The sequence below is a fragment of the Pyrus communis genome, chromosome 8, assembly GCF_963583255.1.
Source record: "Pyrus communis chromosome 8, drPyrComm1.1, whole genome shotgun sequence".
In the NCBI taxonomy this organism is placed as follows: domain Eukaryota; kingdom Viridiplantae; phylum Streptophyta; class Magnoliopsida; order Rosales; family Rosaceae; genus Pyrus; species Pyrus communis.
The window spans coordinates 22,953,343-22,970,627 of NC_084810.1; the positions used below are offsets into that span (position 1 = coordinate 22,953,343).

The 17,285-nt window shown below is 38.4% G+C and overlaps 3 protein-coding genes across 3 annotated transcripts; all 3 read left to right on the forward strand.

Annotated features, from left to right (window-relative positions):
* The first annotated feature begins 2,774 nt into the window (after nt 1-2,774).
* LOC137742246 (uncharacterized) lies at nt 2,775-4,578 on the forward strand. The gene is made up of 5 exons (XM_068482063.1): nt 2,775-2,925; nt 3,007-3,155; nt 3,254-3,302; nt 3,396-3,538; nt 4,225-4,578. The coding sequence occupies exons 1-5, from the start codon at nt 2,877-2,879 to the stop codon at nt 4,309-4,311; spliced, it is 477 nt and encodes a 158-aa protein (XP_068338164.1). The 5' UTR covers nt 2,775-2,876; the 3' UTR covers nt 4,312-4,578.
* A 2,388-nt stretch (nt 4,579-6,966) lies between these two features.
* Nucleotides 6,967-9,257, forward strand: LOC137742247 (inositol 3-kinase-like). The gene is made up of 2 exons (XM_068482065.1): nt 6,967-7,958; nt 8,820-9,257. The coding sequence occupies exons 1-2, from the start codon at nt 7,101-7,103 to the stop codon at nt 9,114-9,116; spliced, it is 1,155 nt and encodes a 384-aa protein (XP_068338166.1). The 5' UTR covers nt 6,967-7,100; the 3' UTR covers nt 9,117-9,257.
* A 1,134-nt stretch (nt 9,258-10,391) lies between these two features.
* LOC137742248 (SMR domain-containing protein At5g58720-like) lies at nt 10,392-16,436 on the forward strand. The gene is made up of 11 exons (XM_068482066.1): nt 10,392-11,299; nt 11,490-11,515; nt 11,723-11,836; nt 13,210-13,271; nt 13,959-14,191; nt 14,447-14,523; nt 14,597-14,653; nt 15,075-15,142; nt 15,237-15,343; nt 15,440-15,510; nt 16,009-16,436. The coding sequence occupies exons 1-11, from the start codon at nt 10,720-10,722 to the stop codon at nt 16,129-16,131; spliced, it is 1,518 nt and encodes a 505-aa protein (XP_068338167.1). The 5' UTR covers nt 10,392-10,719; the 3' UTR covers nt 16,132-16,436.
* Nucleotides 16,437-17,285: the final 849 nt, after the last annotated feature.

Below are 17,285 nucleotides of genomic sequence, written 5' to 3' on the forward strand. Positions count from 1 at the left end.
AAAAGAGGTTATAGATGAAAACAAATGGGAAATTGTATATTTCTGAACATGCTGTGCATCTTCTTTTTTTAGTCATTAAATTAAACAAATCAAAGGAGAATTAAGGGTTAAATTTGAGAAGAACAGTCACTTAGTACTACGATCTGGTGATATTACTTTTCACTTAGAAGTAAAAGGTCTTAGGTTCGAATCTCGTGGATGGCAAATTTGATACCAAATTAGGCTACCCATTATGTGGCTTAGCCGAACTTCCTCTTCTATTAGTGTAAAAATATCGATGTACCAAAAAAAATTTGAGAAGAGCGTGAAGAAAATGAAAAATAATGTGTATAAAACACTCCAAAAAAAAAAAAAAAAAAAACAAGATATTTGGCAAATTTTTGGGTACATACTTCTATTTCCATCCAGCATAAACGCTCTTCGTACCAAGCAAAATTCGAACTTAATTACCATTTTGCCCATACAAAATGAAAAAAAAAATAAAAATTCAATCATACACACAACCATTCCCGCTTGTACTCCGCCACAACCACGGATTTAGGACCCGCTCCCAGCCTTCCCATGCAAATCGTTGCCCTCGGCCTCCCCTGTCTATTAGAATTTAGGTTTTAGGATTGAAAAATGAAGGCGAGAATGGGGTATGTTGTATTAAGGTAGATGATTGTGGCAAAGTAGAGCAGTTCAATTTGGTATTTTAAATTTGTAGCAGTCTTTGTTTAGGGGCAAAATGGGAACTTTGGTTTGCTGGGTATATTTTGCTGAGATGAATCAACTTGCAAAAACTCATTGAAATCAAAAGCCGTTTAGCTAACTAGTTAATTGTGATCTAATGGATAGATGAACACAATATTGTTTTTTTTTTTTTTTTTTGGAAAGGATGAACACAATATTGTAAACAAACAATGAAATTTTCACAATAATACTTTAAGTGCTAAACGATTTTTTATTTGAGCAAATTCGAATAAATTCTATAAATGAGGACCTGAAAATTAACTGCTCGGATTATGAGATTACTCTGTGGAACGGATCTAAATGAATAGGTAGTGCTGTTCTGAAAATTATCTCTCTCACTTTCAATGCATTACTTATGTCTGTGAATCATCCGTTAACACTTGTAGAACACTGCATGCTCTATCCTCTTACACATCAAAACCCACACTTGCCAACACATATAATATTGTGATAAATTGTCCTCTTTTGTGTGTTTCATTTCACACACAGCACCCTGTCATTGGTTATAGTTAGCTCCAATTTCTTTCAGTATGCTGCATGGAAGCGGTGAGGGGAGAGCGCTCTCCTCGAGAGGGTAACGGCAGCAACAATCTGCATGTACATATCTGTCGTACCCAAAAGACAGAAGTTTCGTGGAATTTTCAAGCCTTCCTTGGAAGAGATTCAAACGGTTATCATGTCTTTACAGTTTCATATAACAAAAACAGTTCTAAAAAAAATGTTAAACCGACCTAAATATACGATGTTGGTAAGATTCTTCGAGAAACGGAAAATATTTGACGAAGTTTCCTCAAAGCGCATACACTCAATTTCTTCGTTTCCTTACACTCCAAAATATGGAAATTGCTCATCCGTATGAAAAAAGAAACTCTGTTGGATAAGTTTTGTCTATTGTCGTCATCTGTGCATATATTAGACAACTAATTTAATTATAGTCAGTAAGAGGATCATTAGGGGACTCATTATAGTACGTATTTATTCAGTATATATTCACTATTTAATGGCCAAATACGGTCATATATGATATTCTTTCATTTTAGTTGCACACTTGACCGTTAGATGACTAATATATTAAGTAAATGCATGTATTGTGTGTAATTTGATCCTATAAACTCCAAATTTTTTCGCTATGAGGCATTATTTCATTCATTCATTTTATTGTTAGAATTCATTATTGGTGCCTTTTTTACTTTACATGTCAATAATGCCACTGCATATCTTCCCAAGAATATCATGGATATCTTTAGTCTAAAGTCAAAAAAGGCTTCTTGTAAACTTGAGTATGTGACTCCATGGTAAAAAGACGACTATGGGGTGAATTGCAAACTCGAACATACACTCTCCTTACGCAAAGTTTCGAAACCGACCTAATACATGTGTTTATAGATGATTGGACCAGAAGTTACGTATTTTCATAATCCTTCAAATGATATAGGGGTATGCTTGGGCTTGACATTGTGGCAAAATACGGATTTACTGTGTGTGGTGACGTCGGTTGAGGAAGAAGATAGGTTAATTGAAAAATATGTTATATGTATTAGTATATTTCTTTCTTATTAATTATAATCCATATGATCATTTTATGGAAAAAAGAAAATTTATATGAATAATATAATACATTCATTAGCCATGGTGTCATAACCAAATATGGTGTGTTTGTTACTTTAATTAGTATTAGATCTTTTAGATTCAACAGTTAATTATGCTTCAATTTCAGATTGTCGGTAAACAACATTATGAAACTATGCAGAGGGTTAAGACTTAGAGGATCACAAGATGTTTTGTATTAATTGATTAGCAGTTCAAATAAGTAACTTTTGGGCCAAACCAAAAAGGAAAAGCAAAGCATGGGAAAATTGGATTTAAGAACACAGGGAAAGAAAAACAAAAGTTGCAATGTGTGGCATTAATGGAAATGACAAAAACTTGCAACCGAATAATAATAAAATTACGAAAACTAGTGTGGTAAAGCATGATCCACAAAAATAAAGGGGGCAATAAACATGAGGTTTCTTAAATATTAGGGATGGTTTTGAGAATATCAAACTTTTGCGTTAGAAGCTTCATGAACAAAGGAAAGAGAAAGATAAGCGCGCGAACGGAGGAACCAAAACGCAGAGCAGAAGCAAACCCTAGCTCACGAAATGGCCGAGAAATTGGCACCGGAGAAGCGCCATAGCTTCGTTCACAATGGTAAATCTTTCTCCTTTTCCAATTTTCGTAGTTGTTTTTGGTTCTCCGCGATTTAATTTTGTGTTCGGATTAAAATTTTAGGTCAGAAGGTGTTTGAATGGGACCAAACCCTAGAGGAGGTAAATATGTACATAAATTTACCCCCAAATGTTCCTTCAAAGCAATTTTACTGCAAAATTCAGTCGAAGCACGTCGAACTCGGCATCAAAGGCAATCCTCCGTACCTCAATGTGAGTAAATTCAATGTAATTTGATTCATTTTCAAGAAAAGATTGAAGCTTTTGGTATTTGGTTTAAAACGGTGCGTTTTTCGGTTTGGGGTGTACAGCATGACCTTACCTGCCCAGTGAAGACGGACTGTTCTTTCTGGACACTAGGTAATTAGTGTTTAGTTTTTAATTTTTCATATTTTCTCTAATTTTTTTTTTTTTGGATATTTTATGCTGATTTTGTTATTAATGATATGGTAGAGGATGATATAATGCACATAACACTGCAGAAGAGGGACAAAGGCCAGACATGGGCATCGCCTATAGTGGGCGAGGGTCAGCTCGATCCTTACTCCACGGATCTTGAGCAGAAGCGCCTTATGCTTCAGAGATTTCAAGAAGAGGTGAATTACTCTTATGCATCTTATTCTCACTCTATGTATTTATGTATTACTCTTTGAATTCATGAGATAAATGTGAAGCTTGTTCATTATGTTAGTGTTCCTTGTGGTGTGAGATACGCTAGCAAGCGTTTCTTTATATCAAGGAGATTGATTTTGAAAAATGAATGGGATTTTGGATGCATAAAAAATGTGATTGTGAGGTAATCGATAATAGGAGATGCAAGGCTCAGTATTGTGTGGTGCATTATGTTCCATTGGTCTATAATTTCACTAGGCTTTCTTAGATTAGAATGTGGCGATTTATTGTTCGTTGTACCCAAAAATTCACATGCTGAATTTTACTCATAGGAAAGAAAGGAGAATGTTGACACAATTTTACCTGTATACAGTAGTTTTCACTAGAAAGGCGATTAGCTTGGTTTTCTATCAAGATGAAATGTTGATGCAAAAATGGGACAACGAAGATGCAAAAATGTTGATGCAGGATTTAAGTAACCTTATTGCCTTCAACTTAGTTTAATTCTAGTTACCTTAACTAGAACTCTACCCATGACACTGATTTGATATTTAAATTGCTAAGAAAACCAATGTTTTCTGGTTATCTACCGATCATATGAACCTCACCCAAATATGCTCTTTGATGAATTTTCTGATAATATAGCAAGTGATTCTTTGGCCCTCTGCAGAACCCAGGCTTTGATTTCTCACAAGCCCAGTTCAATGGAGGCTGCCCTGATCCAAGGACCTTTATGGGCGGTATCCGCTCTGATTGACGAGTTTGCTGCATTAGTTACCTGCATAAGCCTGGTATAAAATCCTGACCAACATTTAGTAAATAAGACAACTTGATTGGCTGGCCAACTTGCCTTCGTGTGATCTCTGTAAGAACTTCAGTTCTACTTAAAATCTGTTCTTGTTTACTTTTATATCTTGTCTATAACTAGAAACTTAAAAATCTAGAATTTATGTAATTTATCTTCCAGTGCCTGCTTCCCTACTTTCCGACAATGGCACGGCCAAATAAATCTCTTGTTTATGAAGTATGATGTGAAGCTTTGAACTATGATTTGAGAAATAGAAATTAGGAAGTATCTTGATAAACATGTTGCCAGTATTAGGATGGCTACCTTTTTCTTAATTCCTTGTGAATATCTAGCACCCAATACTCAGAGGAACTTAGAATATGATTTCTTCCTGCACATGCCAACCATATAGTAAATTGCCCCCGTCTGCTCTGTCTGAAAATTAAAGTTATCAACATACGAATGTTTGACATTAAATCGATGCTGTGTATATATTTAAAGTTCAGTTGCCGGGTTCCAATATAAAGATGAACTTGTTAGGTTTCAATAAGTCCTTTCGGGTTTAAAAGAGTGGCCTGAAAGGGATTTAGGCCACTTTATTTGATTTGATTTTATTTGTGTCTGAAAATGGCTAATGAGGTGACTGAAGTTGGACTGTTGGAGTGAGAATTGTATTCTAAAGTCTTGAAATTTGTAATATAATAGGCCATTTTAGATGGTTATAAATGAAACGGAATCACATTCCCATGTCTCGTGTTGGACATTAGCTGTTTTTATTGTATTTTGATTCAAGTATTGGAGGAGGGGAATCGAACTTGAAACATCGGGTGCAGGGGGACAATGCTCGTAAGTAGTCGTAACCGTGTTATAAGCCTTGTGTTGTTGGATGGTTGCTGTTAGCAGTGGTGCGTTTGTAGAAGTACACAGCAAAAACCTGATGGATGTTCTGTTGTGTGAACTGCTTTAGGGTAGTGAATTGCCGAAATTCAGGCTTTCATTTACTCCATCTGCATCGCTCTCCCTGTTCGTATGCTTTGATGTTTGCTCAACTACCTGAGCATAAAATTGAGAAGACGTAATGTAATCGGAGAAAATGAGGGTGCGAAAATCGTGATTCCTTCCTTATCCTCTGTTTGGCTAGCTTCTTGATGACGTTTGCGTTTTGGTTTGTTATTTCTTTCTCAGTTTTGGGAAATTTGGAAAAATAACTAAAATTTAAACTCTATATAGAATTATAGCTAACTTTTAAAATTTATGGTAATTATAACCAAAAGTTGATATAAAAGTACCAATATACCCTTAATAACTATAACTTTTAACAAAACAAATCCAAAGACTCCCAAAACCCAAATGATTTTGTAGCTTTACGCTTCCTGATCTTCAATGTTTTCCTTCACACATGATTGTTCTTGTTTTTCAGTACAAAATTTAGTCCAAAAAATAGGAGGAAAGAGTTGGATAAATGTGGGTTCTTGGGTGAAGCGAATGTGGTTTAATTGACTGAAGGTTTTCTCGTTTGACTGAAATTCCTTATGCATATTTGAATCTTGGTTGCTGAGTTCAGAAGAAGCGTGGGATTTGAGTGATTTTCTCGTCTACATAAGGGAAAGAAGAATATAGATTATATTCACACATCTCAAATTACTTTGCTTACACTCTTAATTTTTTTAATTTTTTTTTATCAAGTGTTAGCGGTGTGTAGAATATCTAAAAAATAAAAGAATGGGGCAAGTAATTTGGGTTGTGTGAATATAATCTCTCAAGAAAAAGGAGTAAACTTTAGAGTTTGGAAAACAAAGGAGTGAAATTTAGATGTCCCTCAGGAGCAAAACCTGCTTGTCCTCCGTCACCTTCGTAGCCTAGACCTTGGACTGGGGTGGAGAGGACAACATGCTCACCATTGACGGAGTGATGACAATGAGGAAAACGGGTCTTTAGAGAGAGAGAGAGAGAGAGAGAGAGAGAGAGAGAGAGAGAGAGAGAGAGAGAGAGAGAGAGAGAGAGAGAGAGAGAGAGAGAGAGAGAGAGAGAGAGAGAGAGAGAGAGAGAGAGAGAGAGAGAGAGAGAGAGAGAGAGAGAGAGAGAGAGAGAGAGAGAGAGAGAGAGAGAGAGAGATGACGATTAGAATGTCGACGTGACATGAGAGATTTTGATGCAAACACAATTTTTTTTTTTGTTTTTATAAGAAAACTAACGAAAAATCCTTAAATTTTAGTTTTAATGAAAATAATAAAATAAATATGTAAGTGAATAATATCAGAAATAATTTTTAAAGTTAAAAATAATTTTTTTGTTAAAAATGAACCGTACTAATTGTTTCATTAATATTCTTTTTTTTTAATGACACAATCTTCGTTATTAAGAGACAAACAAAATATTAAATACAAATTAAGGTGACAATTACAAATTAAGGTGACAATTCCCAACGGTCCCCACCAGTCGTCCTCCCCTTTCCGCAAACCAAAGTAGCTTTGACGGAGGGCCGTCAGCAGCAGTCACCCTCCGTCCCTCGATCTCATCCCCTGCCACTGATTTCCCATGCACTATATATTCTTTACGACACCTGCACGTACAAAAGTCCAAAACTTCTTCTTTCCAGTCTTCTCTCTCTCTCTCTCTCTCTCTCTCTCTCTGTCCCCTCATTTCTTCAATGGTGCCTCTCAAACCCTAACCATCTTCTTATTCTTTGTTTTTCTAACCCATGATTCCAAAACCCACCTGCGGATCACACAATCGAATCCAAACCCGCCAAACCCCAAATGGGCCGAGACGGAAATCGACCCAATTCAGCTCCCCGGGTCCTAATCGCCGGCAACTACTGCCACGACGTTTTAATCAAAGACGGCGTCGTTTTGGCTGAGACTCTCGGCGGGGCCGCTTCCTTCATCTCCAATGTATTCGATGGAGTATCCGTTCCCTACGATTTGGTCTCCAAAGTCGGGTCGGACTTTGCTTACTCGGTCCCGCGTGACCCGATTGTCGTACCCGATTGCAAAACCACTCTCTTCCACGCGCATTTTGATTCCGGCGTCGGCGGTGACGAACGCCAGGACCGGGTTCTGCAACGGGTAAGAGCTTGCGGCCCGATTAGGCCCTCGGATCTCCCCGAATCGAGGTTTGATTTCGGAATGGCGGTTGGGGTCGGCGGCGAGATCACCGTTGAGACGGTGGAGAAGTTGGTTGAGACTTGCAACACTGTGTTCGTGGACATTCAGGCTCTGATTCGAGCTTTCGACGGAGTCGACGGGACTGTGAAGCTTGTGGGTTTGAAGGAGAGTGGATTCTTCCATCTCTTGCCTCGAATTGGGGTTTTGAAGGCGTCGGCGGAGGAGGCATTGCTTATGGAGGTGGAGGAGGTGAGGAAGCTCTGCTGTGTTGTGGTGACGAATGGGAGGCGTGGGTGTAAAGTTTATTGGAGAGACGGTGAGGTGGAAGTTGCGCCTTTTCCGACGAACCAGGTTGATCCGACGGGCGCAGGAGACAGTTTCCTTGGTGGGTTTGTTGCCGGGCTTGTTAATGGCTTGACTGTGCCTGATGCTGCATTGCTCGGCAACCTTTTCGGGTCATTGACTGTTGGGCAAATAGGATTGCCCAAGTTTGATTCCAAGTTGTTGCAGGTGTGCCTTATTTTTCATTGCCATTGTTCTCTTCCTGATTGCTTCGGTTTGGATTGTGGGATAGTGTGTAGATTTATTCAATAGTGTAAAACTTATGCCACTAATACTGTCTATAAAGTTTGGAATTCGTATTTCGATATCATAGATTTGGTTAACTTATGTTCTTGTATATTGAGCGATTATTATAGCCGGATCATGTTGTTATGCTGCTGAAAAAAGTGCATATATCTATGTGAAATTGTGGTTTCCAGTTTATGCTTTCTCAACCTAGACTAAAAATATGATCAGTTTCCAAATTGGGTGCATCGGCGAATGTTAAGTTGAATGTAGGTGAGATGTTTCCACCACATATTCCGTGATGGATGGTGAAGATAAGTAGCTCTCCACATTGTAGTTCACTAACAGATGCTAATGGGAGAGGCCTGTAGGCTTCATTCAGCCATCTGCAGAACTTAACTTTGCGTAGGAAATGTGACTCCATGTTCTTTAGTGTCTCATGAAATATTTTGCTGTTTTCAATGTCTTCGTAACAGTTATGAAGTATTTGTTGTTTTCAAGCAATTTCACAGTAAAGATTCATGCAGAGATCTTATTGTATGAACACTTATAAAAAATAAAGAATATTTACGCGTTAGGCATGTGTCTTTGCTTATAAAAAATGCAATAGAGGCGAATAAGTTCTGGTGAAAGGGCTGATTATGTGGTCGTGTTTGTGCTCACACTTATTCTGCTGTAGATTTTCGTCTCGTAGTTGTCATACTACCTATAACTATGAAGTTTTCACTAATTGTTTCGATAGTGAGCGGACGTTGTTTTGTTTAACAAATATCTAATTGTAGTCTCTCACCTTATGTTTTGCAGAGAGTTCGTGAAGAGGTGCAGAGGAGAAAAATGCAGTGCGCTAATTGCCACGAAAGAAAAGATGACAGGTTTAAGTTTGTGAACATAGCAGGACATGAGCAATTTCATGCATCCCTAGGAGCAGCTAAGCAGACAACAAAGTGCCTTGCTCAGGAACCTCAACGGGATCTGCCAAGTTCTCCTCCCAAGTCAATGGAACAGGGTGTCCTCCCTCAATACGCGACACAGCCTAAATTGTTGCCCGTCTCTGTCAATGAAGAACCAGTTCAAATCATTGACACTGCCGGTAAGCCATGATTCTCGACAGTGTAGCAGTAAATTTCCTCATCCATAACCTTACGCGGGATTGCGTCATGTCGAAGATGTGTGTATCTTTACTGTTTAGATCAATGTAAAACCCCAATGCAAAAATAAAAGAAGAAACAAAGTTGCTTTCTCTGAGAGAATTTTTACTCCTTTCTACTCCTAGTTGCAATTACTAATGAATGTGGCGGTTATCTTATCAGCAATCGGACCCCTTTAGGGCAAGTCGTAACATACTAGTATTTCTTTCGATTGAGAACTGGCAAAACGTGTAAATTATGCCGGGCCTATCCGAGCATTATACGGCCCTGATGGGCGGAGTTGTGGCCAGTTGTGGCCCATTAAGCTGTAATCAATTTGGGGTTCGGTCCATCACATAGTGTCGGCAAAAATAATGGTTGTCGGCACAAGTTCATTATTTTTTAATCATGACCGTGATTTTATTTGATTTATTCAGTTCGATGGTCTATCATAAAAAGTGTGTGAGAAGTTACGAATTATGAACTGATCTTGTAGAATTGTAGAAGATTTTAAAATTGATATTGCATTAAATACATGAATTGTGAAACTGATTTTGCAGATTCATATTGCATTAAATGCATGAGTTGTGAAACTCATTTTGCAGAAGTTTAGAAATTAGTATTTACAGGATCTAATATCAGTTTGAAGTTTTTGTTGACGATGTTTAGTTTATAGTTTTGGCTAGGTTAAACAGTAGGTCTGTTTAGCTTTTCGTTTTTATAAATAAAACTCCACTCGTTAAATCAATCAGCAGTAAATGAAAAAAGTCGATTAATTTCCACCGCGTGTACGCTAGCAACAGCAGCAGTGAAATGATTGGCTGGCCCCACAGATTCCCTAATAATCGGAAAATAGTTTTGTAATTTAATGTTCGTTACATTATCAAGTACTGTTTATATTTATTTATAAATAAAGATATTTAAAATAATATATAACTGCACAATATACGGACATGATTCATGGATTCTCAGAATCCTCACAAAGAAGATCTGGTGAGGATCCGAATTCTTTCAATATAACCAAAATAAATTCTTGAGATCCTCACAAAGAAAATTCAATAAAGATTTGAATTCTTTCAGTATGATCCAAATAGATTTTTAAGATCCTCATAAAAAAAGATCCCACGAAAATCCAAACCCTTTTAATATGATCAAAATATAAAAAGTAATATCTCGTATTACTGTACATTTCGGACCAAATCATTTGCCCTTTAGTAAGGGAACTCCAAAAAGCCGTCCCCCAGATAAACCAACAAACAAATAAAACATTAATCCCTGTTAACCACTCGCCAACCCCCACCCACCCGGACGGCTCACCACTACCACTACCTCCTTTTACTTTCGGAAATCCCTAAATTAGCCATATCCCCTTCTCTAATTCTCCGTTTCTACCCCCGCTCCGCCTCTCCAACCTGGGGTTTCTGATCTGATTCCTCGTCCACCGGCCGGTTTCAGAAACCCTATTCTCGCAGAAGCTCATATCCCCCAACCGAATTTTCGCGCCAGGGTTTTGTATTCGTCCAATCGTCGGCATCGTGACGGATTCCGGTCAAACTTTAGCTGTTTCAGCAGCGGCGATGAAGCACACGAAGAGGAGGAGGAGGAAGAAGAGCTTGGCGGTTCCGACGCCGGTCGCCAAGGAAGATGAAGAGCAGAAGGTGATCCGCTCGCTTATGGAGGTTTTCTCGTCGGTATCGCTTGACGACGCCACTTATGCATATCGCGAAGCCGATGGCGACGCGGGCAAGGCCGCGGAGATTTTGGAACGGGCTGTGGCTGAATGTTCCGAAGAGCCATTCACGAGCTCCACAGCGAGTGGCGTTTCTGGATCGGACGCGGCTTCGAGTTCGGGCTCGAGCTCGGGTTCGGGTTCGTCGGAAGGGTTTGAGTCGGGTTGTATTCAGAATTTGGTGAGCGAGAAGGGTTTAAGGGGTAAGCAGAAGAGGGTTGTGGCGGCCGCCGGAACGGTATCGACGGTTTTGGGTAAGGAGTACGTGAGCTCGATTCCCAGGAGGGGTCCAACGCCGTCAGAAGTGACGAAGTTGAAGGGTTTTGGTATTGGAGGTGCTGCTGGGCAAGAGGAAGCTGAGCAGTTTCTTTGTTCTATGCTTGGAGATGAGTCTGAGCTGAGCTTGGCGGTTGTTAGAGACGTCCTTTGTATGTATCCTCTGTTGGTTTTTTTATGTTTATGATAATATCATTTCGGGGTTTTTCGGTTTCTGTATGAACTACAGTTTGCATACTAACGAAAGCGATGAATGAAAGATGAATTGTCTTTTGGTCTGAAAGTTTGCTTTGGTGTGCGTTCAGTGGAAATATTGTATAACCCGAAATTTTGGTTTTGCAGTTCAGTGTGGGTATGATGTTGAAAAGGTACTAAGTGCTGCCCTATGCCAAGGAAGATGAGTTAGCTGCGGTATAGAGTTTCTATTATGTTTCCGTCAGTGCTTAAGATGATTGCAGAACAATCATTGGGTTTCACGGGCATTTTAGAAACTTGGTCCGAGCTAATGAGAATCCATATTTGAACCTATAGGTTGTTGCTGTTGTAATCTGATGATTATTTATATGCTTCTTCAGGCCCTGGATGCATTGCTTGAGGTCTCTTCCTCGTATGAACAGTCCAGTAGTAGTTCTAACTATAGCATGTTTTTTAAGGAAGATAGTAGACATCCCTTTGAACAGTCTGACACTGTAAGTATATTTTTTTTGTGTTCGTAAATGTGTGAAGATAATTGTTAAACATAATAGTGAAAGTTGTGCTCTTAGTCATTTTCATTGTGCGGAACATTTAATTGATAGCTCGCCTGCATAGTTTGAGTTTTTTGAATTATGAGTTGCAGAAAGAACGCACAGTGGATATTTGAAAAAAATGATAAAGGAAGATCAAAAGGATAGAAACTACTAACATCACACCTGTAGGGTTTAGAAATCACTCCTAGGGTAAGGTTGCATCACACAAACCTAGATAGAAGCAAAGCTCCAGCAATTCTGTTAATCTTTAAACCTGTACCCAGAGAGTTACAAGGATGTAATTTATAAAGACTTAAACCTAAAATCCTTAAAGAAGGATATAATTCTTGTAGAACGAGGAAATTGAAAGACTAATGGGCCTGCTGGAGCCAGCATCCTGTATTTTAAAACCCTAGACAGTAAAAGTAGAACACCCTTTGCCCACATGACAGATTTAGGGCGGCCTTCATTTTTGCTCTTCATTTGCTTCTTGTATTTGTGTTTTATCGATGTGAACCATCTTTTATTTCGTACTATTCAGGACCATCTCTAGATGCTTTCTTGTACTTGTTTATATTTTGCTAAGAATCTGTTCTTATCAGTCCCTCACCAGAAGTTACTATACTGTGGCCTGTGGAAGAACAAAGACTCCTCTGAATATGGAAGAACAAAGACTCCTCTCAATATTATGCTCTGCTCGCTTCTTTGCAAGTGGGGAGCTGAGTTTTTGGAGGCTGGGGTTGATTCAACTCATTTTAAGTATACATGACTAGTGTGATGTCATTTAGAAATTTTAACCTATCAAAACATTTGTCTTTTTTGGTGTATTTTGTATTTTTAAATTGCAGCAAGCAACACCATCACCTCGTTCTCCTCTGTCTCTCAAACACACACATACACATGCGCACACACAAAATATACATACAGACTAACAAATAGAAAATTAGTTTCCGGGTTTGACAGATTAGGACGGGTCTCTTGGTTTAGGTTTGACTCTTTTTAATCAATCTCGGTGCCCTGGATTCATTACACTTTTGAAACAGTTGAAGAGGACGTAGTTATTACCGGTTTTATTTTTTAATAGGACGTAGTCGTTACCCTTGTTTTCCAGGGGTTGTCTTATTGAAACTGGGATGTGTTTATGCTGTTGTCTGTAAGAGATTTGTAAGTGGCCTGACACGTAGGCTTATGAAGGATAGTCACTGACAGTGTTGATCATGTTATTTTTTATGAATTGTTATTTGTACATATTTTGGCCTCTAAAACATTTGTGTATACTTGTTTAAATTTCTGTGTTTCATTGCATATGTACTGATTGCATAATTTTGTGATAGCTGACAGATAGGGCATCTGATTGCACTTCGCATTCGTCTGAATATGAGCAGGATAATATATGGTATGCTGGATATGCTTGCAATTAAATTATTCTGATTGACTCTTTGTTTTAACTTTAATTTTTCTTGATGAATGCCTAGGCCGTACACTGTAATTTATCCTTTTTTTCTATTTTAATGTAAACTTTGAGCATACATACTGTGAGAAGCTTATCAAAATGTAGTACTTTCATGGAGTTCTGTGGTCATGTTCAAGTGTGTGGCCATATATGATTTTGATGGTTAGGAACAGTCAACAATGTTTAATACGTTAATCAGCCATCTGGCAATGGGATGTGCACTGTAATATTATGTTCAAACATTAAGAGCCCATGCATTTAGTTACATATGATGCTAGCTTATCATGAGATTGATAAGTGGATTATGTTATTGAAGAATTCACTCATTTTGGTTCCCTTTTGAGGTATTTCCCGGTGATACAATTGATATCGTCTAAAACTAGATGTCCAATTGTTTTCAATCTGGATGGTCATAATTTGTTTTTCAGTAAATACATTTAGTTTGTGCTAATTATGGTAGTAAGTATTTCATTCACCATTTAAATGCTATTATGCAGCTTAGCCAAATTTGGCACAATATAGATTTTTCTTAGTCCCTTTTTTAGACCAAAATTTGTATCTCAATTTCTTTGGTTCATTGCTTTGAGGATGTTAAAAATATAGAACCTGATGTTGTTTTCTTTGTTTTAGGAATTATTCAAAGGTACTCACTGATTCTGAAGCTCATTCTCCTGTTAGCCCCAAAAGTACTGCGGCAGATCTCTCTCAAAAGGTGTTGGAATCTTTGTTTAACATCTCCAAGAGTCCTGAATATGAACCAAAAACCATGAATTGGAAGAATGTTGCAACTAAATTGCAGTCATTGGCACCTAGGTATGATGTTTGCACTTCTGGCTCAGCGGAAGCACAGCAGGTCAATTTTGGTATTGAACTTCGAACTCCTGACGCTTCTTTTGCATTTGCATCTTCTCTTGTGCAAGGGATTAATTTCCTTTTATAGTAGTGGTTTATTTTGCTCAGAATGAAGGTTTTGATTTATTTGTTTATTTATTGAATGTATCCTATTGTTTTCTTTTTGAATTAACTGTTATCTATCCAACTATAGCAATGCCTCAATCTACCCAAATATGTAAATTTCTATATCTATAGCAATGTCTTATCTTTGTTTTTCCGTGTAGCTCAAGGAGATGAATATCATGCATTCAGAGGAACTGCAAAGGAGCACTGGGATTCAATGAGGTCCTACTATCAGAAAGTAAGTTGGTTTTAACACCTTACTTTCAGCGGTTATTTCAGTAACTTACTGATGAGGGAGCATTTTTCTGCAGGCTGCAACGGCATATTCAAGAGGAGCACGGGAACATGCAAGTTACCTTGCTGAGCAGGTCTGGGCTTCTCTAAAAGCACAATGTTGTTTTGTTGTTTGGGAAGTGTGCTTTCTGTGTATTGAAAAGAATGTTGTGTTATGAGGCATGCTTGTCAGTTTTTGCTATTGATGGTGGAGTGGTTGTCCAGTGTGTTCTCTAGATTTGTGGACTTCATCCAAGAAAGCAGCATTGGCAATAACTCAAAGTTTGCACCTTGCACATCCATTAGTTTCCCTCTATCAATTTCCTCATCTGCCCAATGGTCTAGGAAAAACCTTACCCTAGGTTGTTGCCCCTTGAGTGTTAGTTTAAGGTTCTATTTCCAAGTGGGCTAAGCCTCAGGACAAGTGTTTTGTAATGTATTTAGTTATATTTTATAGAAAAGAAGTTGAATTCAAGTTGAGATATTAATGTTACCTCTTATCTTTCGATTGGCTAGGCGAAGGTACAAACTAAATTGGCACAAGCAGCTGACGAAAAGGCAAGCCAGGAAATCTTTAAAGCTAGGTTGGTGCAATGATGGCATGAAAATAGTTGTTGTCTTATGCAACTCTTGCATTTTGTGTTTGTAGACAAACTAAGCTAATGTTCTAATCTGCAGAAACAAGGGCATAGAAAATGTGATAACAATTGATTTGCATGGGCAACATGTCAAACAAGCCATGAAACTTTTAAAAATCCATCTACTGTTTGGAACTTATGCACAATGTAAGTGTTTGCAATTTTCTTTTTGCTTTCTCTTTGAACAATTTTGATCTGCAATTTTATTAGGTATGGTCTATTTACTTGTCTGCTCTGGTACAGCGGTTCAATTCCTCAGGGTTATCACAGGGTGCGGGTCACATGGTTATGGAAGGTCAAAGCTGAAGCAATCGGTAGGGGTTTTAAATTCTCTTTGGCATGAATTTTTTGGGGAAATAGTGGGGTGCTTGGTAATGCATATTAAACTGATCAAACTGGTGCCCGAGTTAATGTATGTGTAAATAAAATGTCTCTTACTTTATGATGGTGCCTTTTTTGTTTATTGCTACTGTACTTTTGGTGTTATTTAACTCGATTGTATATTGATTAGGGATATGCTTTTTGGAACGGTTGAACGCTAACAACTGTTTTTTTTTTTTGGGAAGTTTGAGTTTTCATAACAATGAGGTTTTATTTCTCTTCTTCCCCTGCCATGGGAGTATTTGGTTATAGCGTAATAAATGAAAGTAACAATCGTTGAATTTTACCTTCCCATTTTATGGAAACATTGTAAGAAGAAATCTTAGAACTGTCCAAAGTATATCTTGGTTGCTTTAATTGGATTATTTGATCTCTCAACCTTAAAAATATAAGCTTCGTTCAATATTTTTCTTACTGCTTGGTTTGTGCAGGTCATCGAACTTGCTGAGAATGAAGGTATTCAATGGAGGGAAGAGAATCGAGGAATGGTATTACTCAAGCTAGGTTCACATAGAGAGTTCAGCTTTCAGGATGCGGAGAGTGATCCCGAGTAACCTCCTTTAGCATGGTATGTAATACCCACCACCGGTTGTGTTTCTGGTTAATGTTGTCAGTCAGTAGGGAGTTACTGTTTAGTGTAGTCGCCTTAATGTCGTGTCGGAGGCCAGGTTTACGGATGTCCATATTCATCTCTTTTCTCTAGGTCGCTTAATTATCTAGACGCCTCTATTGAAGAAACTAGCTCAGCTCAAGTTGCTCGTTGTACTTACCGTGTAGGGCATGTATATAACTTGAGAAAACTGTGTAAAACTTAACTTAGTTGACAATGACATGAAACTGAAACTGTTGGATCATGACATACATCGTTGTTTGTTACTGTTTATTGTTTCCTGCTTTGCTTGTGTTTGCCGCTTCAAGTGTGCGAATTCCACTTTTACCTCATCAAAAGGCATGTTGACCCAACATATGCTCACAAGTTGTGTTTTCGCGCCGTATGTACGGTAAGGACGGGCTCCTCGTTTGCCAAATTTGACAGATTTGACGACAGGAAGTAAAACAGAACACTTGAACATGGTTTAGAGGGAGCTCGCCATCTGTGTTACATGTGGTCTACCGGCCGCAAGAAGGCACTACCAAGTCTTCCTATCCTTCCTGCTACTGCTCCGGCTAGACGGAGCTTGTGAGCAAGAGTTCTCCCTCGAAATGGCTTTTTATTCTACGTAAGTTAGGGACCAAAGTGATTTACAGTGGACAGCTCAGAGACTAGTTCTATCGTTTTTTAGGGACCAAAATGAGGAGTTAAATGTATTCCAGAGACCATTTTGTCTAAAAGGTCTAAAAATAATACAAAAAGTTAGAAACATGTATTTCTTTTCTTAGGATGAAAAGTTTGGTGGTAAAAAAAACAAGAAACGCTCGAGCCCCACTGGGCGGTGGTAGCCGCAAAAGGCAAGGAACTGTGCACTGTTGAACCTGCACAAGAAAGAAAAATAAAAAGAACTAAGAAGATGCAGGCCGAAAAGGGAAGGAGAGGATGAGTTTTTATTTATCTTGCTCCCCGTGCACTGCACATTGAAGAAAAAATGCCAGCACGTGGTATTCGAAGAGAGTGAAGCAAAATAAGAAGGAAATGCATGCATGCATGGTCCTTGTGGTTATCGTCCACGACTAAATACAGTAAAACCTCGGTATATATGAACAAAGTACG

What these genes read in the sequence shown, in the direction of transcription:
- LOC137742248 (XM_068482066.1), top strand. Translation starts at nt 10,720, where the DNA reads ATGAAGCACACGAAGAGGAGGAGGAGGAAGAAGAGCTTGGCGGTTCCG. An exon ending in CAAGTTACCTTGCTGAGCAG is followed by an intron (nt 14,654 to 15,074) that starts GTCTGGGCTTCT and finishes TCGATTGGCTAG; the next exon opens with GCGAAGGTACAAACTAAATT. An exon ending in GTTTGGAACTTATGCACAAT is followed by an intron (nt 15,344 to 15,439) that starts GTAAGTGTTTGC and finishes GCTCTGGTACAG; the next exon opens with CGGTTCAATTCCTCAGGGTT.
- LOC137742246 (XM_068482063.1), top strand. Translation starts at nt 2,877, where the DNA reads ATGGCCGAGAAATTGGCACCGGAGAAGCGCCATAGCTTCGTTCACAAT. An exon ending in GCAATCCTCCGTACCTCAAT is followed by an intron (nt 3,156 to 3,253) that starts GTGAGTAAATTC and finishes TGGGGTGTACAG; the next exon opens with CATGACCTTACCTGCCCAGT. An exon ending in CTGTTCTTTCTGGACACTAG is followed by an intron (nt 3,303 to 3,395) that starts GTAATTAGTGTT and finishes ATGATATGGTAG; the next exon opens with AGGATGATATAATGCACATA.
- LOC137742247 (XM_068482065.1), top strand. Translation starts at nt 7,101, where the DNA reads ATGGGCCGAGACGGAAATCGACCCAATTCAGCTCCCCGGGTCCTAATC. An exon ending in TTGATTCCAAGTTGTTGCAG is followed by an intron (nt 7,959 to 8,819) that starts GTGTGCCTTATT and finishes TATGTTTTGCAG; the next exon opens with AGAGTTCGTGAAGAGGTGCA.